This window comes from Perkinsus marinus (assembly GCF_000006405.1).
Source record: "Perkinsus marinus ATCC 50983 genomic scaffold scf_1104296952298, whole genome shotgun sequence".
Taxonomy (NCBI): domain Eukaryota; phylum Perkinsozoa; order Perkinsida; family Perkinsidae; genus Perkinsus; species Perkinsus marinus.
In genome coordinates this window covers 53,310-75,241 of record NW_003208915.1, presented here as the reverse complement: position 1 = coordinate 75,241, position 21,932 = coordinate 53,310, and the positions used below count along the sequence as shown (strand labels likewise).

The following is a 21,932-nucleotide window of genomic DNA, read 5'->3' as shown; positions in this document are numbered from 1 at the left end:
TCCCGCGTCGTACTTGCGTCGCAGGTTTTATTTTCTCCTTAGCCCCCTCTTTCGAGATGAATCACTCGCCTGAGACAGCTCGTGGGCAAACCTGTGGAGGTCGGCCTCGACTCGGTCGGCCCGAAGTGGGAGTTCAAATTTATTTTTTCCACCGGAACCTGTATTCAGGGTCTGCTCTCCTGTTTACCATATCACCCGGAGTAAATAGGATGCGTTCCGTTGACATCATTGCGATGAGCTTTTGAGACACCGAAACAAACATTGCTGGTAGCCACAAGCGTCAACGGACGTCGTGAGCACGAGACGAGTCCGACCGATTAACCTACACTCACATTGTTGGATATTCTTGTCCATACACGAGTGCGTTGAAGCAGTGCTCACTATAGAACTCAAATAGTAGATTAGTGGCAAATGTTGAACAACTTGAGATGCAGCAATCAACGTGGTTCATGAAATGGTATCATCATACTGGGAGTCAGCCAAACTAACATGAGTAGCTTCGGTTGGAGTGATCTCGCTCATGGGAAAGACGTCGGGTGAAGAACCATCGTCATCATCTGAAAGCTGCAATCACCACCGAATCCGCAGATGTAATGCCCACGTTGGCGAGCGCGCTCAAGCAGCCTCTGCAGAATCAATTTGGGGTTCTGTTCTTTGGTCGATCCCTGAATGCACTGAGACATTATGGCTTGGAACACTTCTTCTTGTCAGCTCACATCGTCCTTAAGCCGCGTAGCAGCTGCCTCTCGTATTGCCTCGGCGAGAGTAGCTTTGCATGGGCCCTCGAAAGCCTTCAACGCAGGATCCCCACTCAGTGTCACTTTACTCTGACATAGTTTTATGCGGTCCATAAGAGGCCTCGCTGTTTTGGGACGCCACATTCGAGTGTTCTCGACAAGAGGAGGGAATTCTCGTTTGTGCCTAAAACAGTCATCTGAATGGCTGCTGGCCGTATCGTCTCAGCTGACGAGTTTCATAATTCTGCATCATGAACATACACACGTTTGGGTTGGCCCACCGAAGCCTTACATGGTGACATATTGGGATTCCTTGCGTAGTGTATGCAAGCTCCGCAAGCACGACATGAAGCATTCTCTATCAGCATGAGCTGAGAGGAACCACTGGCCAAGGAAAAGGCAAATGATAAAGTACTTAGTCGTTGAACATGATTCTGGATGAAGCCATGTAGATGAGGTTTGAAAACACCATGGAGAAGACCGCGATCAACGCTTGTATTGGATAGAGTACTGACCGTTCCCCACAAAGAAGATTCACCTGTCGAGATGCAGTAAACAGGGCGAGCAGCCGCACGTGTAGTCCTACTGGATGCTTCCTTTCTACTTCCATCAGGTGATACTCCATTGAAATCTCGGTCATATCCAGTGATCAACCGTCTCACGCTAGGATAACTGAAAATAGTCTCACCCGTTTTACGTAAAGTGGCGTAATACTCTGTGAAAAACGCGATATTCGCGCTACGCAGGAGTCGCGAAATATATCTTTCACTAGTGTTTCTCATATCACGGGCGAAACTCCGATGTTTTAGTCCAGGAAACTCAACGAGACATACCTCTGAGTCGGCAATGGTCCGGTAGCTTCATGAGCCTTGGTGGACTTCCAATGGCGATAGTTCACTCGCATGGCTCGTCGATGGAAGCGATAGTCGTCATGATACTTTGTCGTCATCAACACGCTGTTGTCGGAGCCACTCTGATGACACGATTCACTCCAGCCAGTAGCCCTCCATTGCACATCGTACTCGAGAGGTCCTCGTCATACAGCTCACGCTGGTTAATGCACTTCCACTCGACCCTGCCCTTGTGGAGTTGCTGCCCACTGAAGCATATCAAACGATACCCAGCGGACAGGGAAGGTCGTTAGTAGTTGTGGTAAGGAGGACATACCACACCTTACCCGATTCTTGTGCAGCCGTTGAGCCCAAGAGGAACTCGGACAGGGTCTCGGACTGGCCACCATCAGTTAACGACGATCCACCTAATAATCAGCTACCCCAAACATGAATCGCATTGATTCCTACGTTTACTCCGCTTGCGCCGTAGAGCTGTCCCTCGTCGATTGAGGTACACGTCTATGGGCTGCGCTACAGTGGAGAGGAAAGAGTCCGATACTCGTAGAAGGGGGGGCCTGCAGGGCTCCAACCGTCGATCATCACTACACGATATTCAAAACCCACCGTGACGGGTGGCGGTATGAGAGGGACACTCTTAGAGAGGCCCAAGAATATACGACGTTCCTGATGTTCCTTCGGCAAGGCAGGGCGTGAGCCAACGACTTCATCCTAGAATATAAACAGCGATGCCCCACCAACAACAAGGCTGCAAAAGGCAGAATATCATGTGCAACGACACCTGTGGGATTCGAACCGTCGCGAGCGAAACCCAACAGCGTAACAAACGACCGGCTTAACCACTCAGACAAAGTGTCTTACATAATCCACCCCGAGCAGAGAGAAAGCAGGTTGATATCACTTTTATAGCAACACAAACATCAGTGATATCCCGACGATTAAACCCACCTTGTAGCTCTGATAGAGGTCCTTCACTACGTGGACGAATCGTCTTTGCTCGTTCGGACTCCTATAGATGTGCCACGAGAGCAGCGACTCGACGTTCTGAACAGACGGAGATTGATTCACCCTTCGCTGGACGCCTACCTCTTCGAAAAGGTCATGCAGAAATGACCCTCTGTCACGACTGCCACGTAACTCCCCTCCTTGTGATGACATGCCCAGTGGATACAAACTGATTCCATCGCGCATTCACATGTGTGGGAGTCCCCCCCTCCTAGATGAACTCAACACTCCATATGAGACCGAATCGCAGACATCAGTCGGCACCATGATCCAATTGAAGGCATGTAACGTAGTAAGTTTACATACTACTCACCGACGACGACGACCACCACCGCCAGCTTCTGCTGCTGCTGCTGAGCCTTTCGCCATCATACGCTCAGGCCGCCCTCCGATCATGAAAGCACTCAAGTCGTGAACCCCCGCCGAGCCCCCACTGTGGAAGGCGTTACTAGTGCGGTGCTCGAGCCGGTCATCCCCGAGATGATGAGGGCCGCCCTCAAGCCGACCGTCGTCACCCCATCGCGCTAAGCGGCCAGATGCAGCGTATCTGGTCTCCGGTATTATCGGGCGATGACCCAAAGGCTGTAGACCGAAGGGGTCCTCCTGTCCCGAGAACCTGCTACTACCCCCTGCATGGTCCTCCAATAACTAAGGACAACGAATGAACTCAAGCGGTGACATCAAAACGAACCTCAAATGGATCCACTGTGTTCAGATGCTGCAAACCTCCAACGTTATCGCCTCTGGACGCGATGAAATCGGCCTCGGGTGTCTGTCCTACAGGGCTCCTGTTATACTGCGTCAACGTAGTGAACTCCCCGCGACTCTGCAAGCGGTTGCCATCACGACTACCAATGCTTGGTAGATGGTCAGGAGGGGCGTGATCCCTATAATTTGGTCCTTTCGGTGGACCCCCTCGAGATCCAGTTGACTTCCTATGCCGATACGCTGCTTCCTCATCGGGCTGATGGTTTTGGTTGTGACCATGTTGCCGGCCTCGTGAGCCACGACTCTTGCTCTGATTGGTCCCGGCCCCCCCGACTGCCCCCAAGGGCTTACTACTCCTATTCTGATAGGACTGCACCTGTTGAGACTGCTTGGTATTGTATCTCTGCTGGTAGGGGCTGTGGTCATCAACACGAGAAGCATGTGCTCCTAAACCCCCGTCCCCTCCCCCGCTGCCACCCATCGTAATACCGCTGCCCGCTGCATTAGACCTCCGTTTTGGGCCAGCCTTTGGCACTATTCGTGGACCACGTCGGCCCTCACTTTGCTGGGGACCATTATCGGCGTATTTCCCTCGACTAGGCGTCGGTTGCTGATACTGAGGGGCCACCTGCGGCCCACTGGATCCACTTGGCTGGCGGCCAGTATGCGCTGCTTGTCGAGGGCTCGCGTGGAGAGGACGGTTTCGGGTAGCTTGCGCCGCCACCTCTTCTGCTGTTACACCAGATGGTGACACCAGACCCTCGAAATAGTTGTGTGTCACACAGCCCTCCGCCGTCAGCCGTTGCGACTCGTCCAGGACCAACACTGCTTTCATGAAGTTCATCGCACGCTTCGACAACTTGCCGAGATACCGCTTCTCGATCGACTCCGGTCTGGACATGTCAGGAAACTTCAGCCCCACATACCTCGGGTTCCGCAGAAATATCTCCATCTGTTTCGGGGTCAGCGGGCCCAGTACCTAGACAACAAATCCCCTATAGTCGTATACGCCGCACACCCCTTCACCAGCTGGATGACGAAGAGTTGATCGATCTCGCTCTCCCCTGGGAACAGCGGTTGACCATCAACAATCTCTCCCATGATACATCCGATAGACCAAATGTCCACTTCCTTACCGTATCTGCAACTTCACTACTCCAGAGCGACCCTGATAGCATCGCGACTCACGTAGTGCTGCCCAGGAGAAGTTCTGGAGCCCTGTACCAGCGCGTCGCTACGTAGTCCGTGAGGGCCCCGTTGGCCCCACTCCCGTTACATATTGCATCAGCAGCATTGCTGGTGGCATTCGGGAGGGTACCTGAGGGGGGCCAACTCGGAAGGGTGTAGAGTGAGCGAGGGCAGCCTACGGGCAAAACCAAAGTCGCATAGTTTCAGTGATTTGTCGTGCATGTTTATGAGTAAATTCTCTGGTTTTATATCCCGATGAATGACATCATGACGATGACAGAATTGCATGGCGCGCGATAGTTGCCACACACAGTAGCGGACCTAAAGAGCGGCAGCATACTTCTGTAAGAGTGATGGCAGTAGTAACTCACTGTCTCAGCTTCCAGGCCTTGAGGATAGATGTCTAAGAGTTCCAGTAAGTTCTTGTCGACGAACTCAAAAACAAGATACAACTTACTTTTCCTAAAGAACTAAAGACGTGTGTTACGGGTGGACCAGGGGTGGTCACTGATAGTGTTACGCCAATGCCTAGTCATGATTATATATGCGAGACATGAAAGGGCATAAGATGTGAAGAGATCAGGATTCACACTGCGGCGGCATACGTTTGAATGAATAAAGGTTCTACCGGGATTTGAACCCAGATCGCCAGATTCAGAGTCTGGAGTGCTAACCGTTACACCATAGAACCGAATGAACATTTCGATTCTCCACCCAACCGACAAAGTGCTTACCGTCTAAAGGCTTCTCTAAGCTGGACGATATTCTCGTGGCGCAACATGCGTAGTATCCTCACTTCACGCAGCGTCGTCTTCTTCACTACATCATCATCTTCAGACTCCTTGAACTTTTTTATGGCCACAATGTCCCCTACAAATCCAACATAAGAGTCTTCACTACCATAATTTCTCAGCTTACCCGTATCCTTATTTCTGCATTTCAGAACGACCCCATAGGCCCCCTCACCAACCGCCGTCACAACTTCATATTTATTCATATTTTTCGCTGCTCACAGTCGCGACCACCGAGATTGATTACCAACAACACAGCTACTGACTCACCGAAAAAAACTCCCGCCCTTCCGCCCTTCACCATTCACAACACAACATCATGTGGTTTCCATGCAACCGGGAAATGCCCATAGTTCATCACGAAGCAGCTCATCCAAGTTTCCACCAGAGCACCGGTAGCAAGCCTCAGGTCATGCAAAGCGGTACTAGTAATAATTATTCATACTCGCATCGTGACGTAGATACTCGCAATAGCAATCATCTCTGTACTGCGTCGGTTTCCACCAAAATGAGATATAATAGCAATAATCGACCTCGATAAGTATCATATTTTAGATGCCAATCGAATGCCAATAGCAGGATCTAGAGAATCTACTACAAGTGAGCCTGGTGCTTGTGATACATCGATGATAATAATAATAGTGATAGTAGAATATAGGGGAAAAAGTATGTGTGTTGCCCGTCCTCAACAACACTCTGCTTCCGCACAAGGAGGACAGTTGGCTAGACATAGGGTAATACTGATAGTAACAGTGTTGTCCAATACTAGTGCCGTGAAAGCAGATTCGACTGTGGAATGGTACACCAGCTCAGGAGGAGGGAATATAACTAGGTCGAATAATTAGACACCATCTCCTCTCGAAATACGTATCAGATTCGTCATATTCTACATAGTAGATCTTCTATCTAAAAGAGCTCTCCTTCAATTTTACATTGCAAATGCACTCACACGGAATAATAATATCCACAATCGCTTCTCCCACACTCCCTTCCTTTTCATGCAATACAGATGACTTCCCATCATCACTTTAAGCGAAGTATCAAGTGCACCTCACCAGCTCACAATACCAATGCCAAGCCCCGCCGAGCCTTACCCCAGATTCCGTGTGTATAATCGGACTCAATGTCCCTGGGGGCAACGCAAACGCCACTTTTTCAAAAGATGGCTGCATTCTTCCACGAGCGATCTCGCCAAGGTCGCCTCCTACCAAAAATCAACTTATCCTTCACATCGACTTCGAATACTTCAGTCCACCTCGCTTAGCTGTGCCGCAATCACTTTCAATTCTAGCGTTGTCCTTGAAGCACTTAGTCATAGCCGCCAGCCCGTTCGGTTCTTGCCTTACCACTTCTTCCCTTATCAATGCTAATTCCTAAGCGGACAGTAGTCCCAAAACGTTCACACCAACACTACCTTTATAGCTTCCTCAACTGGTAGTGTTATTTCCCCATCGATTCTCCACGACCGAGGTTTCCGAGACTAAAATATATTCGTAAAAATTCTACACCCAAAAATAAGTTGACTCCTGTGAAAATTGAATTATGTGTAGGGAGAATATGCACATATGTTGGTGACAATATGGAAATTATGAGGAAAATTTTGGGGAAATTCTTAACGGCTTCTGCAAATCTCTATGAAAAAAGCGAACATATACCGCCAACGCGATTATATAACGACCGATGAGTAAAACGATTCTCTCCAAAGTCTTGCTGGATGACCCCAACCAAGCCCCCCCCCCCCCACTACTACCCCCCTATGCTTCTTAAGAATATGCAGTACATGCGCTGTCTCCAGTTCCGGCATGCGGTAGACATATGAGCTCTTTCTTCTCGCTGAACGGGACCATAACAGCCTTTGAAACAACAGTCTGGGAGTCTTACTCGGTGGCATCACTTCAGTCGAGGGGAACTCCCACTGCCCTTGCTGCGTGTGTACGTTGAAGTAATAGAACTTGCCCGGTCTCGATGTTGATTCCTGATTTCCAATAACTTCGCTCCGCTAATCTTCCTCTTCCCCACCCTAATGTCCCAACCAGGCGGTAGCCTATTCCTCATCATGTGAACCGGTATTGTCCCCAGTCCTTGCTGATACACTCCCCGCTTCTGCTCGCCCTCGCCTTGGGACCCTTCCGAGGATCCAACACGGCACGCCGTAGTAGTAGTAGTAGAGAAAGTCGTCATAGTCACAAACTCAGTCAACAAACTCCTATCAAGTCGACCACACACGAGGCGGACCATACGCGCCCTCAGTGATAAATTCGCAGCGAAAAATATGTCATTTTTTCCAGAAAACTCGAGAAAATTTCCGTTCTTGCCAACTGCATAGAGAGCCACTGTGAGAGGAGACTAATAGGGGCTAGCCCCCTCCTCCTGGGCCCACCCCTGGGGATCCCTTTAGCCGGTCGGGCTATGCGAGGTCCACAGTACCCTTCTGAGGATCACACCTCCCTACTAAATTACCCCACCCCACAGGGCGGCAAATGCGTCAAAAAAACTAACAAATTCGTGACCCTTTAAAAATATACAGTCGGAGGTAATTCAAAGTACCCATGAAATTCCGACATACATTTCTGCCCGAAATGCGCTTTCAAAAAACGTATTTGAAATCTCGCTCGCCCAAAAATTGATTCACAACCAACATTAACCACCCACTTGAAAACAGTAGATGGACAAACGAATGTTTCAATCAGTCTTAGCATCATGTTGGCGTTGCCAGCGGTCGAGGAACTCCTTCCGGGCATCTCTAGTGTTATCTCGTCGCCCATCACCTCGTCGTATCGACGACAGCCCCCTTGCGTACATCTTCGCAACGACCAAGAACAGCCCCAATGCTGCTAACACGATGACTTTCAAGTATTTATAAACCCACTCGTAGATAGCCTCTTCATATCGATTCTCAGACTTCCATACGACCTCACTGGTCCGATGGTTCGGATTGGGCACACCATCAAAACATTCGCTTTCCTCCTCCTCCTCCGTTATTTGCCCAAGGCCAGACCGTTCGCACAGTTCGGCAGAGTCAGCTACTATCTCGTCCAGACGGGCACATATCAAGGTTGATTTCGGGTCGCATAGGTCCAGTTGGTTGCCACTGCCAACAACTGCGAAAAAATCCCCTCGGCAGGAATCGAACCAGGAGTCGCAGAAAGACCCGCAAATCGACGGCAGTTTAGACTGACTAGCCAGGTAACCGTCACAGGGCAGGCAAGCGACCTAAGCATGGTAATTTCGTGCCGCGCGCGGTCAGAGAATACAGACCTACCTTACGCAGCATATCAGCACACTCCTGGCTCACTCCGTCCTCCTTACCCATACCTCGACCGACGAGATTGACGTAACGCGATCGTATTCGGAGGTCATCTCGTAGACCACAACACGTATTGCCTGAGAGGAACCAAGCCACGATGAGAAAAAGGAGTGGTATGGACCATTAGGCTGTATTTCTACACAGTGTATAGACGATAATTTACATCCACAGGCTGAATGATATCGGCCGCGTAGGAGGATCAAACCACGATGAGAAAAAGGAGTGGTATAGACCACTAATTCCTATACAGTGTGTAGACGAATCGTCCACGAGTTAAATGATAGGAGCCTCGTGAGAGGGTCAAGCCACGATTAGTCCAAGATGTGGTATTATCCACCGCTACCCTCACAGCATGATAGTCCACCCGTGGCCATCCAGACCGTCACTAACTTCTTACCACTATATTCCGCACAGAAGCTGAGGGGCTCCGATGACTTCGATCGGTCCACAGATATTGCAGGAAAATCCATCAAGCCGTACCTCGCCGCTGCGATCGAGCAGTTGCCCGCCTCTACTACTACTGAGGTGACAACCGACGCCACCACCACCAGAGAACTTCTCAAGGGCCTCATGGAAAAAGACTACTACTGTGTCGGACGACAGTACTGGTTCGGTCCGCTGACATTTTTGCGGAAATTTACAGAAAATTCATAGCAGGAAAATAACAAGCGACAACTCCTCGGTCGTATTGGCATATATTCTCACTCAAGATGAGTGTCGAATGAACGAAGAGTCTGGTAGAGTCAATGGTGAGTGCCATGCGATATACGGCAATGATGTAGCGGAAGTGTGGTATGACATAACCCTCCGTATTTGATTCATTCAAACCTCAGCGGAGATCTAGACAGCGGAGCGAAGCAGAAAAATACTTCCACATCGGAATCGTGCAGGCTGGTCACCAGAATGGACCCTGCTGAACCCGCTTAGTCCTAACATATCAAATATCTCTCATTTTTTTCAAAGTCAGAATCCGCACTCGCTAAATGCAGTAAAATGGAGTTGACAACCCTGTAATCAACCAAACCAGAAATAGCCTCCTTCACGAGGATTCAAGATTCTTGCCGACAACGCGTGTGAATTTTCCATGAAAGCTAGCTTAATGCAACTGGAGGGAACACATAGCGAGGAACATGGACAAGAGTATAACTAAGCAGAGAAAAAAACATTTTCGAAATTCCAGGAATATCAAACAGTGTGGTAGAATATGCACATAGTCAACCACATGTGTTTGTGATGACAATATCAAAACTCTGGGAGGAAATTTTGTTACTTATCAACTTCTGGCGTTTCGTATATAAACTCCGACGACTAGTGAGGTAACTTTTGAGCTCAGCTGAGGGAAGCGAACATATTTTGCAGCACTGCGTTCGAAAGTCGTGGACCTAGGGTCTCTATTATCAATCTCAACATTAAGCCTTGAAAATAGAGACAACACGAGTAGGAGTAGATAGGCTGAAAAGAATATCATCACATATACTATATTGAAAACCATAATCAGACTAAAGCACAGCTCGTAGGATACTGTACAATAGGGAAGATTGTGGAAGATGATGAGTAGAGGAGTGAAGGTCCATTTAGGAACGCACTCGACACACTTTCAAAAGTCCTCCTACGTTAGTACCATAATACTCTAGACATTAAGCTCCTCCAAAATAGATATACACCAACAACATATTCGAAAGGTCAGAGCTGTGTCCTGGATTTGGCATGATGATAAGCTGAACGGGCAGCGTGCAACAATCAGACATCGGATCCGTTACTTCTGCGAAGTTGAATATACTATCAGCGAAATCGATTTCCGCCATTCGCCGAAATTGAACTTACTTCAGACATGCCGGGGAAATTGAATGTACTAATGACGAGTGTCGTCGAAACTGATTTTTCTATCGAGCGCGCTGGCGAAATTGATCTTACTAAACGCGAAATAGGCCTCTAAAAGCTGTAACGCTATTTTTCCGATTGGACATTTCCATATTCTTCCTAGTGGTGATCATACCTGTTATAAAACATAATGAAATGATTGCATCGACAAGTGCATCCGACCAGAAAAAAAACCACCCACACAGAGTGCAGGGTTGTGTAGTTCAAAAATGATCACATACGAGAGGATGACCCATGTGCTTTGAGTTATAATACTAAGTGATTTCACCGACGATTATGTATGCGTAATTTATTCCGAAAAGGCGCGTTTTAACACGCGTAAAATCGACAACTCGCATTAGCGGGAAGTCTCTTCGAGTTCTTCCAGTCTGCATATGGACCCATACCCGTGGTCGTATTGCATTGCACACTACAGCGACCGTCTCCTAGTATCTGTTGTTCCATAGTATCGTTATGTCCGACGAGGAGAAGGTATCAAACCTGGAGGAGAGCAATGTGGACGCCAAGACTCTTGCTAATAGGAAAAAGAGGGAGAAAAAGAAGGCTAAAGCCGCCGCTCAGAAGAGTGATAAAGTAGTAATTCCTATGCGGTACTGGTTGGGTTCATCGTACTATAGGAGGGTGGTAAGAAGATGAGCGCTGCGGCTAAGTTGGCAGCAGCTCGGCTCGAAGCCGCCCGAGAGGCCGAGGAGGAACGGAAACGTCTTGAGGAGGAGGCCCAGAGGAAGGTCGAGGAAGAGGGTAATGTTCTAGGGGGATGTGATGTGGCGGTGGAGTGGTATGGCGTGCAGAACGACTCGCGGCTGAGAAGGCCCGAAAGGCACAGGAGGAGAAAGAGCGAAAAGCTGCTGAGAAGAAGGCGCGACGAGAGAGGCTCAGAGCTGAGGGAAAGCTGCTATCGAAGAGGGAGAAGGAACAGAAGGCCAAGGCTGATGCGTAGTGGCTATGGTAACTCAGCGGAAGGTATTGTTAGTGCAGGTACCGGCAAATGCTCATTGAGAGCGGCGCTGTTGCGGCGGTGGCTTCTGATGAGGGCAGTGGTGACAAGCCGAAGAAACAGAGCGATTTGTATGGGAAGAAGAAAAGTCATAAGCACAAGAAACAACCGAGTCGAGGGGAGGAGAGCGTTGCCTCTTCTACTCCTGATGACGAGGATGTGGACGCTTGGGAAAAGAAGGCTGAGGACGTCACTGATGCTGACAAGAAGAGCGAATCGGCTGAGGTGGGCTTGGGGGGAAAAGTGGTCCTGGTGTCTGTGAGGGTTTTGGGGGTAGTCGGTGGACGATTGGGAGCTTCTGGATGAGGACTCTGATGATGAGAAGGTCGAAGCTTATCCAGCTCATATTAAGAACAAGCCTCAGAAGAAGCAGGAGGAGGAGGTGGATGTTAAAGGTAGAGAGGGGTGGTTATATGGTGTAGTGGATAAGGTGCTTGTTTGATAAGCCTATCGTCTTAATATCGCCGAGGTTCGATTCCCGGTAGTTGATGATTGCAGGCAAATTCGCAGCAGCTGATCCTCTCGCCGTCTTTGACTCCTCCGCCTCGGAGTTCCGTTCTCCCATCTGTTGCATCATGGGACATGTTGATACTGGTAAAACCAAACTTCTGGATAAAATACGTCGGACCACCGTCCAAGAGGGTGAGTACTCCTCTACTACTGCTCGAGTGATGCTGCTCGCCTTTACCATTAGGTGAAGCTGGTGGCATTACTCAGCAGATAGGCGCGACCTTTTTCCCCGAGGCCAGTTTGCAGGATGCTGTCCATAAGGTCAATTTGACCAGTCGTGGCGCTAATGTTGATCTCAAAGTAGTGAGGACTTCCTCTTGGAACTGTTCTAATCCTACTCTGTCCTTAGCTTCCCGGTCTGCTGATCATCGATACACCTGGGCATGAGTCTTTCAACAACCTTCGTGTTCGCGGCAGCTCCTTATGCGATATCGCTATCTTGGTCATCGATATCATGCACGGTCTGGAGCCTCAGACTATAGAGAGTCTGGAGCTGTTGCGGAATAGGAAGTGTCCTTTCATAATCGCTCTTAACAAGATCGATAGGTAGATAACACTTTTCATAGGGGCAAATTAGACTATATGGAACTTGTTTCCGTGAAATCATTCATAATAGTAATAGTAGATTTCATATATGAATATGTTTATATCGTTTGAGCCTGATTTTCGGCAGCTATGGCCTAACGGTGAACCCTTTTTTGATGGTGTTTGCGAAAAAGAAGGCAACAAGAAGCGTTGTACAGTAATAGCAATGGTATCAGGTTATACCAGTGGAGATCGTCGGCGAATCGGCCCTCTCGAGACAGTCTGAAGGCTCAGAAGGACTATGTCAAACATGAGTTCGATGATCGTCTTAAACGTATACAACTGCAGCTATCCGAGCGAGGCCTCAACACAGCGGTGTATTGGGAGAACCACGATATCCGTCGAGACGTTAGTATTGTCCCGACCTCGGCAGTCACTGGTGAAGGTGTTCCGGATCTCCTCTACCTTATTGTTAAACTTACGCAAACTTTGATGGCCAAGAAAATTACTAAGCAACCGAGCTATTCCAGTGTACTGTGCTGGAGGTGAAGAACATCGAGGGTTTGGGTACTACTATTGACGTCATTCTGGTCAATGGACAGATTAAGGATACGGATCAGATCTGTGTGTGCACTCTTGCTGGGCCTGTCATTACTACGATAAGGGCTCTACTCACGCCTCCACCAGCTAAGGAGATTCGAGTGAAATCCGAATATGTTCATCATAAAGTCATCAATGGTAAGCTGTGTTGAGACGACTGCACCTTAGCGAGTTATTCTCAGGTTCGATGGGTGTAAAGATATGCGCTCCTGGTCTCGAGGAGGCTGTTGCTGGCACACAGCTGATTGTGATGCGGCCTGGTGATGATGCTGAGGAGGTTAAGAGGAGGGCTATGGCGGACTACAAGGCTGTAGTGAATGAGTTCAAGAAGGCTCCTGAGGGCGTGTATGTGAAGGCCTCTACTTTGGGTTCTCTTGAGGCTCTTTTGGATTTCCTCAAGACTAGTTCTATTCCTGTGAATCAAGTAGGCATCGGTGAGGTCCACCTTATGGACGTCCGAAAGGCGTCAATCATGCTTGAGAAGAAGAAGGAGTATGCGGTGATACTAGCCTTCGATGTGAAGGTGTCACCAGAGGCCAGGGATGAGGCGGAGAAGCTGGGTGTTAAGATAATGACTGCTGAGATCATTTACCATCTTTTCGACCAATTCACTGCCTATATGAACCAAATAAAGGAGGAGAAACGTCAGCAAGTTCAGGAAGATGCGGTTTTCCCAGTGGTAGGATCCATACCATCTTTCCGTCACATCGTATTCATTTCTCAGGTCCTCAATATCATACCACAGTATGTCTTCAACAAGAAGGACCCCATCGTGGTTGGTGTGGACATCTCTGAGGGCACTCTACGGCTGAACACACCTCTGTGCGTGCCCGATAAGGAGTTCTTGGAGATTGGTCGAGTCGCTAGCATTGAAAAGGACCATCGACCCGTTGAAAAGGCCATCAAGGGCGACAGTGTGGCCATAAAGATTCAACCGACGTCGGCCCAGGCCCATGTCACTTATGGTCGCCACTTCGACTCTACCAATGCCCTCATGTCTCGCATCAATCGCAGGACCATCGACTGCTTGAAGGAGAACTTTAGGGAGGATATGCGGAAAGAAGATTGGCAGCTAATAATGAGGATGAAGCCGATTTTTGGTATCCAATAGAAAAATCTGGCATCCTGTAAAACGTCATTGATGCTTCTCCTGGCCGTTTCGAAGGTCTAAGCCGTGTTTGTTTTCGTTGGAAGAAGGTGATTATTCGTAGTTGCTGAGGAGAAATGGGCATCCAAAAACGTCGTAAGAAGAACGCGAATAACACAAGGGGAGGTATAGTAAAGGCTAAGAGGCATACCAGGGACATTGATCAGGTTGGGGTATGTTCGAGTTCGGCCAATTTTACGCTTTTTCTATCAGATTCACGATGACTTGAAGGCCCCGGAGAAGTTCACCAGCATGCCAGTCGATGAGGACCTGCCAGGCCGAGGACAGCATTACTGCGTCTCGTGTGCCAAGTGACGATCCTCATGGAGTGCCAAGGCCTGAGCCCACTTGCCTTAGGTACTTCATCAATGATATTGCACTCGTGGCCCACTTCAAGACGGTCAAGCACCGCCGGAGGCTCAAACAGGCCCTTGATGGTAATGTCGGGGACGGAATTCGGCTTACTCCTATTACTACTACTACTAATACTACTACCACCACCACTACTAGGCTACTTAGAATTACTACTACTGTTTTTTAGAGCCGCATACTCAGGAAGCTGCTGAAGCTGCAGTGGGCTATGGCCGTGTCTGATTTGTATAATATCTCAACGTTTCTTCTCTCTCTATTGAGGTTGGCTTTGGGTTGGTCAAATTTGGGGGGGAATACTCAGCGGTTATTCGGATGAATTCAATGAGGATTTGCAGGGCTTTCGAGTCTTGACCGAGACCGCTCGAGGCTGGCCCAACTTTTCCGCATCCTGTCAGAAGGTCTGTCAAGGCTCGTTGTAGATACAGTAAAAGGGGTTACAGTGGGACTGGTCGAGACCTCTCCTTATCAGAAAGCGGTACCGTATAATGTTCAGTCTAGGACCATCGGACCGACGAGATGTCTGAGCTCTCGAGGGAAGGCTGTGTTACTGCCTAACGTTGGGTCTGGTGGGCTCGATAAGGAGGCCCCTGGTGTTGGTGGTCGGGACGGCCCTTGGGAGGCTCACGAGATAGGTGTGTGGGCTGATGGAAGCACAGGTGGAAGCAGATCATATGTTTGGTCCTGGACTTTCGATCAGTCGGGCCGTACGGAACTGTAAGTGAGAACCGTAAGGACCAACAAGGCTCAAAGGATAGGAACGATCGTGGCCACGTCTTCTTAGTTGAAGAAGTCGTCAGTACCCAGGTCCACTATGGGGACCGGACTGCATCGGACATTATCAGGATGATACACCACTCCCACCAATATGGGATGCCCATTCGCAACTGGCATAAAGAGACCATCTATTTGATGTATAGGCATGCTCCTCGAGGGATGGCCACAGTTTTCTCACCTCTACCTGATCCCCATGACATTTCCAATACCAACTCGAGTGATGTTGCAAATGGATGAATGGCCCACAGCTTAGTCCCTTTACCGCATGCTCGGCACTCGTGGTCTTCGAGCCGGCCAGGCAGTCCGCTGTGGTCAAGGGGTCCAGCAGGTACCCGCCGCCGCTGCCGCCGAAATAAGGCTTCAACCGGTGTCCTTTCCTCCGCTGTTTGCCATTCTGCAAGAAGCAGCTAAACAAGTGCCTTCAAGGAAGAGGTATCGCAGACCGGCTCGGCTGGGCAGGGGTCTGTTGCGATGGTGTCACCACCGCAGTGTCACCACTGACAGTCCTAGAGCTGTATTGGCCGTTACTGGCCGATCCAAGGCCCTGCATGAGCCCAGTTCTAGAGTTCAAAGGAGCCGAATGTGAGCCGAGCCACACGCTGGTTCATCATGTGGAGCATGGGACAGATACAACTCCTCGAAGTCGCCTTATAATTGTCAAGGAAGTTTGGACAGTTCCATGGCGCCGCGTGCTAATCATCGTCCCTCAATGTTACGGGCAGAAGAAGCATATATAGAGGATATACTGTATGGATATGGGGACGAGGGCTGGCTGGATGGTGACGACGACGAGGATATGCTCACTGATGAGGAAGTCCAAGATGCTGAACTGGTATGCTCCTGACTGTCATAGATAGGAAAAACGAGCGAAAAACTCATTTCTAATTACCCTAAAAAACGTATCGTTTGTCGTGTCTCCCGCCCTGGTCCGACTGGCATCGATTGGCCTTTTAGGAATGTGGGTTGACGACTCGTGAGCTCATGGACATCCTCTCGAGGGACATCACTACGGACGATTATGATACGTTGTTGAAATTGGACGATCGGGTGCCACCAAAGACGGCTAAAGCAGAAGTCAGCAGCCCACCAAGCTTTGCCGCTACCGTAACGTCCACTCTTTACAGTTCATCACCAATTTGAGAGTCCTATCGAGAGCCGAGGTCATGGCCCTGGTCACTGCCTCTGGTCCTCCTGAGAAGTGTGGGGTAGGCCCGTTGTGTCCGACATTGGGCTCGTTCCCATTCAGGTATGCCTCTGCCCACTCTTGGAAGCAGTTGATGTAGACCCGCGGCCTCAAAATGGATCCTCCTCCTCATCCTCGTCCACAGCGTCCGAAATCATACAGTTGCCCAGATGCGGCCACATCTTCCACGCGGAATGTGCGAAGGAATGGCTGGGCAAGTTCGGTCGGACATGTCCGATCGATCGGGTCGAGGTGGAGGACAGTGAAGATTTCTGAGGAAGCTCGCCTTGCATGATGGTCACTCATGCTATTTATCAACAACTTGCTGTGCTCGTTCAGTATTGTCGAATTGTTGCGTTGGGTGTAAAATGCTGGGACAATCCTTCCCCGTTCGGACATACGGACTAGAGGATGGTCCACGGTAGAGAAGGTGGAAAGGTAATTCCACGAATTTGCAGATCAGGGCCCCAAGCACATAAGGTCGCATCATCCAGGACTCATTGAGTAATATAACACGTGATAGGAAGGAGCGGACAAGTAGGTGAACAGCAAACATGATAAACATACATCTCATGTGTGGATGGAGTTCGTTCGTCAATCTTGAAAGTCTGGCATTGGTATTAGTGGTAAGGATCCACCACTACTGGTCCGGCCAACCGTGGCGACCACTGTATCGGAGGGATACCAATAAGTTTGCGCGGCCCATCCGGGATAATCATCCAGAACTGCGGAAGGCAAGAATGGATGATGCTCCTCTTGAAGTCGCTGTACTCACATTGTGAGTCGAAGCCCGCCTCCTCAGCCGCCGCTAACTCCCCGTCGTTAGTAGTGCCCATCGTTATGGACACTGATTCCACTTGTGGCCCTACACTGTGAACCTGTATGCAGATTTGACACCATCTATGATGAAGTGGAGGAGTGGTATCAGCGACATAGACCAGTCAGTATCCGCTTACGTAAACCAATAGTCTCTTGAGCAAACGACCACCGACCGCCGAGCCCTTCCAGTCCTCCTTGACACAGAAATAAGGCAAATACACCCAATTCCGCTCGGGCACGTCGACAAGGCCGAATTCAACAGATGCGACGACGCTCTGAGGGAGAGGCCACTAAGGGGAAGCCCAACCGTCAACGCCTACGTTCCCTCTCGGCTCAACAGCTACGTATAGTCCAGCCTTGGGTTGAACCCTATCACATAGAGGGACATCCGATGGCTTGGCCAGGCGATACTCGAGTTGGTCCAGTGAGAGGCCTCGCTTATAGCTGGTCAAGCCGTGGAGCACCAAAGGCGCCATCAGAATGGACATCATGTAGATCGGACGAATCAGCATAGGGATGGATACAAAGGCTGCTACTGAGGAGTGGAAGGGGCATAGATCCTCATATGGTCGTACTACGACTGCACCACCTAAGGTAAGTAGACCCATGGTAAAATGAACCTACCCCAGCCAATCATCGAACACCCATCCACCCGATGTTGCTCCATGAACCAAACATCAGGAGGAAGAGGTGGCAGTAGTAAACTCGATTCGCTGGTGAGTCGCCACGTGAACTTGACGCGTTTCTAAGCCTCCCTCTGGGGCTTACCCGCATGCTGGGGCATGATCCTTGTGTGGTCTTTCCGAGGTTTACAACGATGACCTCCGGGGTCTCCTTATTGATCTTAGCAGTGGGATCGATCGTGGATGCCGAGGCGATACCATAACCACTATCGAGTGTAGCGACCCCAACCAGCTGCCCAAGGATGAATCGACTATCGTAACACACTGTGCCCACAAGGTCTAGGTTCTCTTCATCCTGGGCTACCATCGACTGCCATGGGCGGAGTTGGATTCATCATGAGCCTCCCCTTGGGCCGATGGGTCCACCTCACTCTACCAAACCGCCCATTGGCAGTAATTATGAGGATCACCAGAGAGCTGTTGGCCTTGCCGACGACGATGAGATGACTCACAGACTAGACAATAACGACTTATTGTTGTTTGGAGATTGGAGGGAGCCCTCCCCGGCAGGATGGCCAACAACGGACAATATTTGGTGAATCTTTCTTCCTAGAGAGACTTCCTGCTTATCATTGACGACCCTTGGCAGGCTGCCGCTTCCTAGAGTCGTATAAACGTAAGACCTCATCAGTATCACCAGTAGCCGGCCGCACTCGGTGGAAGTCCATTGCCAGCATAGCACACACTTCGACCGTACCCAGATGAGAGGACTCGATGGAATTGAGGCATGTACTTTCGTCCGCCACGCCCGAGGGCTGGGGGAAAAGACTGTCCCAGGGAGGGGGGAAAAGAAAAAAGAAAAAAAAGGAGAAAGGAAGGAAAAGGAAAAAGGAGGAAAAAGGAAGAGAGAAAAGAGGAGAGTTAAACATAGCTGCTCAATAAACAGTGTTTATTGATTCACTATTATTCGCTTCGATGTTGATTGTTTATTAAGCACTCAAGATCGAAGTGAATCATAAGACTATGGCATTTCCGTTGACAGCGGACTTATGCAGGAGCCTACTTGCTAACACCTGCTATATCTCGCTTCGCCATTCTGAGTCTCCTTGGACCGAAACCTGGAGTTTCTCGCTACCCATCCAGTTTCGGACACCACTAAACACTGTGGTCGCCGTCAGACAATTTCTTTCTGCTCCATCAGAGATTCCTCGCTGCGAGGACCTCGCATCTCGGACATAGCTTTTCCTGTAGAGAACTCCTTTCTCTCTGGACCCAGAGCATACAAGTAAGTGTAAGAGGATTAGAGTTGAAGATGAAAAGGCTTGTGAGAGCGAGCATACGAGAGACAAGTAGAGAGCTGGGCTTAGGCCTGGGTAGATACCGCCACGCGCATTCGCTGGTCGACGACCAGTGGTCGTGATATAAGTATCACCAGGCTCGCTGGTGGCACCAGCGATCTTCATCATCTTTTGCCATCCTTTTCTCCGAAAGCCCGGGAACTCCGCCGTCAGACAATGGGAATGCGGCACGAGAGGAAGGGTACTGATCGATATCCACTGTGTCATTCTCCACTACGATAGGACTCCTGTCACAGGAGTGGAAAGGGGACCCCCTTAGGGGGTACTAGCAGCTGGGGTCGTTGAATTGACGAGACCCTCAGGAAGGGCAGGTACTTCGTGGAAGGTACAGGTGCATTTGCAAAGAAGTCCGGTAAATCATTCACCGTGAATGGATCCCTCTGGCCGATCACCAGTTAAGGCTGGTAGTTGTGTACTCGCCCAAACGGGCGTGTCCAAACACTGTCACTAAACTTTGTGTCCTAAATCACTAAATTTCAGCGCGCGCCCTTATAAGTCCATATATAGCGCGACTTCGTTTCAACGGAGTTAGAGACCGAAGGGAAACAAGTGAACCAAAAACCGAAGGGGAACAGATGAGCCAGAAACCCGAAGAGAAACAGATGAACCAAAAACCCGAAGGGAAGTAAGCCAACGAAGAGGGTTCAGCGGGCCAGGCGGATCTATCTCAAGTCCATGTCTCATTGGACAAACTCGACACTCGTTTTGTGAGCTACATTTTGATTTACCTTCCAAGTTTTTCTTGAGCTGCAAAACCCAACACTATATCATTCACCATGCAGATCACTATACTTCGAACAGTATGACTCATCGAAGATCACTTATTAATGATGCTGATGGGCTTCTCGAGCTTCGGTCGACCACAGGAGTGGTGGAATGTTTGATGTACTTGCACTTGATTGCTCAACTTGGGGACTTGTCAGCGAAACTTTTGACCTGAATTATTGAGTGGAAAGTGAATTCATCGACGCATTACGAGTTGAGTTGTTGGTTTGCGGGTTGACAGAGAAGTAATCGGTCCTAAGCCCCTGATTATTAGATGATCAAAGTTTCTTGGCATCCACGACAATGCATTTCTCCGGCGGAAGAAGCACGGTAGGTAAAATGAAGACTGAGTACCGATGCCAGACCTCTCGAAGACTTTTTCTCTGACGTGTCGTTAACCCTGTCGGATCTTTGTGGAACCTGGCAAGTAATAGCAGTTGATATAACCTCCGTCTCAAGTCTTGACACGCGAGATTTTTCACCCACTTAATCGAACAACTGTTCAGCCAGTTTGCGTTGATACCGTTCGCGTGGAGGAAGGTTTGAGCAGTCTCTCCGACGTAGGCGTATCTCTCTCTCTTCTCGTCAAAAGATATCACGTACGTTGACGGAGGGGAATCCAGCGGTAGCGGGTAGTAATAGCAACATCATACCTCATGCGGGAAAGGCCTGCACCGCATATAATAATAGCGGTTAGTCGAGTTATATGTTTGTCTATCCATCCACCTGGAAACGGTGTGAAGGATGTTCTTTTCCTTAACCTTAGGCGCGCATAAATCGATTACAGGGGCGCGCGCGTCTAATTTAGTGATTTAGGACACAAAGTTTAGTGACACGGTTTGTTTGCGCCGCCCAAACGAGTAGCCAACACTCTTGCACTCTTACACTCACTTACTAATCCCTTATCTTAATGGCAATGAACACACATCAAGTTTGCTCTACCTTGCCCTTAAACACAATCCTGTTGAATTATGAGCGGTAAAATCGAGTCAGAGTTGGATTCCGACCAAGAACGTGAATCGGCCAAGGATTGGCCACCAAATGGTGCATCATCCTATCGGTTTTTGAACAATGTGGTCACGGCCATCAACAACGACCGTGATGTTGAACAGAGCAAAAATGCGCTGTCTGAGGCTGAACTCAGGAAGCTACGGCAACCAACAACAGCAAGTCTCACTATTCTGGGCGTTGGAACTTTCGGCTTATATGGTAATGTGACTGGACTTACCCTAATGTCGCCCAAGGGGAAAGCCTTGACACTAGACGTCAAGACCTGGCTCAAGGAGTGGGGGTTTGCTAAAGAGCAGTGGTCAGAGCCATTATTGACGCGCATACTCCATCGCATGTCATTGGCGAAGCTGTCCTTCCCTCTTAGAATTGCCATACTGGTCGCCGTTCTCCCCAAAGCACAAGCACAGCATGTTTTTGAGATTTGCCTAGCCAACATATCTCGGTTGACGGCTTGGACTACCATAGATATATCTCTCACGGATTGTACAGATGCCAAGAAGGCCGGTATGAAGCTCAGCCTTGAGCACTGGTTGCAAGATTGTGCCGATGTTTTCAGCCTGATACTCAGCTATCTCGAGTCCGAGTTCATCCCAGCAGACAGCTCTACATATGTCTCCCACTGGGTGAATTTAGACGTCTACAAGTTCGACTGCTGGTCATCGTTCTGTGCCACGGAGCGGCGCCTCTTCTCTGAGTTGGTCAAGAATCAACCGGGAGCATTAAGCTGGAAACTACGTCGCGATCGACTACTAGCATCTCTCCATAAGTTCCCAGCTTTTG

At 49.4% G+C, this 21,932-nt stretch overlaps 8 protein-coding genes across 8 annotated transcripts; 4 read left to right on the top strand and 4 right to left on the bottom strand.

The window, feature by feature from the left end:
- Window positions 1–3,480: 3,480 nt before the first annotated feature.
- Window positions 3,481–5,486, bottom strand: Pmar_PMAR009960 (serine/threonine-protein kinase 9/CDKl5, putative; the record flags this gene model as incomplete). Its single annotated transcript, XM_002777107.1, has 11 exons — window positions 3,481–3,528; window positions 3,678–3,748; window positions 3,863–3,929; window positions 4,026–4,194; window positions 4,228–4,280; window positions 4,328–4,442; window positions 4,490–4,567; window positions 4,635–4,810; window positions 4,861–4,951; window positions 5,224–5,359; window positions 5,408–5,486. The coding sequence occupies 11 exons, from the start codon at window positions 5,484–5,486 to the stop codon at window positions 3,481–3,483; spliced, it is 1,083 nt and encodes a 360-aa protein (XP_002777153.1).
- A 137-nt stretch (window positions 5,487–5,623) lies between these two features.
- On the top strand, window positions 5,624–6,112 carry Pmar_PMAR009959 (hypothetical protein; the record flags this gene model as incomplete). The annotated part of the gene is made up of 4 exons (XM_002777106.1): window positions 5,624–5,708; window positions 5,836–5,880; window positions 5,939–6,014; window positions 6,064–6,112. 4 exons carry the CDS (start codon window positions 5,624–5,626, stop codon window positions 6,110–6,112), a joined length of 255 nt encoding a protein of 84 aa, XP_002777152.1.
- On the bottom strand, window positions 5,640–7,461 carry Pmar_PMAR009958 (peptidylprolyl isomerase, putative; the record flags this gene model as incomplete). The annotated part of the gene is made up of 8 exons (XM_002777105.1): window positions 5,640–6,186; window positions 6,230–6,330; window positions 6,375–6,484; window positions 6,536–6,653; window positions 6,695–6,760; window positions 7,031–7,113; window positions 7,162–7,255; window positions 7,300–7,461. The coding sequence occupies 7 exons, from the start codon at window positions 7,459–7,461 to the stop codon at window positions 6,304–6,306; spliced, it is 660 nt and encodes a 219-aa protein (XP_002777151.1). The 3' UTR covers window positions 5,640–6,186; window positions 6,230–6,303.
- Window positions 7,462–7,936: 475 nt separating this feature from the next.
- On the bottom strand, window positions 7,937–9,161 carry Pmar_PMAR009957 (conserved hypothetical protein). The gene is made up of 3 exons (XM_002777104.1): window positions 8,985–9,161; window positions 8,543–8,664; window positions 7,937–8,493 (listed from the first exon to the last, which is right to left on the bottom strand). Exons 1-3 carry the CDS (start codon window positions 9,157–9,159, stop codon window positions 7,963–7,965), a joined length of 828 nt encoding a protein of 275 aa, XP_002777150.1. The 5' UTR covers window positions 9,160–9,161; the 3' UTR covers window positions 7,937–7,962.
- Window positions 9,162–10,843: 1,682 nt separating this feature from the next.
- Pmar_PMAR009956 (translation initiation factor if-2, putative) lies at window positions 10,844–14,211 on the top strand (the record flags this gene model as incomplete). The annotated part of the gene is made up of 12 exons (XM_002777103.1): window positions 10,844–11,041; window positions 11,086–11,209; window positions 11,260–11,404; window positions 11,447–11,690; window positions 11,743–11,860; window positions 11,964–12,107; window positions 12,160–12,275; window positions 12,325–12,521; window positions 12,737–13,031; window positions 13,103–13,238; window positions 13,283–13,779; window positions 13,825–14,211. The coding sequence occupies exons 1-12, from the start codon at window positions 10,922–10,924 to the stop codon at window positions 14,209–14,211; spliced, it is 2,523 nt and encodes an 840-aa protein (XP_002777149.1). The 5' UTR covers window positions 10,844–10,921.
- A 101-nt stretch (window positions 14,212–14,312) lies between these two features.
- Pmar_PMAR009955 (Bud site selection protein, putative) lies at window positions 14,313–14,841 on the top strand (the record flags this gene model as incomplete). The annotated part of the gene is made up of 4 exons (XM_002777102.1): window positions 14,313–14,414; window positions 14,461–14,558; window positions 14,605–14,684; window positions 14,789–14,841. Exons 1-4 carry the CDS (start codon window positions 14,325–14,327, stop codon window positions 14,839–14,841), a joined length of 321 nt encoding a protein of 106 aa, XP_002777148.1. The 5' UTR covers window positions 14,313–14,324.
- A 1,261-nt stretch (window positions 14,842–16,102) lies between these two features.
- Window positions 16,103–16,671, top strand: Pmar_PMAR009954 (hypothetical protein; the record flags this gene model as incomplete). Its single annotated transcript, XM_002777101.1, has 4 exons — window positions 16,103–16,225; window positions 16,348–16,467; window positions 16,518–16,593; window positions 16,640–16,671. The coding sequence occupies 4 exons, from the start codon at window positions 16,103–16,105 to the stop codon at window positions 16,669–16,671; spliced, it is 351 nt and encodes a 116-aa protein (XP_002777147.1).
- A 525-nt stretch (window positions 16,672–17,196) lies between these two features.
- Window positions 17,197–17,907, bottom strand: Pmar_PMAR009953 (hypothetical protein; the record flags this gene model as incomplete). Its single annotated transcript, XM_002777100.1, has 3 exons — window positions 17,197–17,454; window positions 17,533–17,670; window positions 17,716–17,907. The coding sequence occupies 3 exons, from the start codon at window positions 17,905–17,907 to the stop codon at window positions 17,197–17,199; spliced, it is 588 nt and encodes a 195-aa protein (XP_002777146.1).
- Between the last annotated feature and the right edge of the window lie 4,025 nt (window positions 17,908–21,932).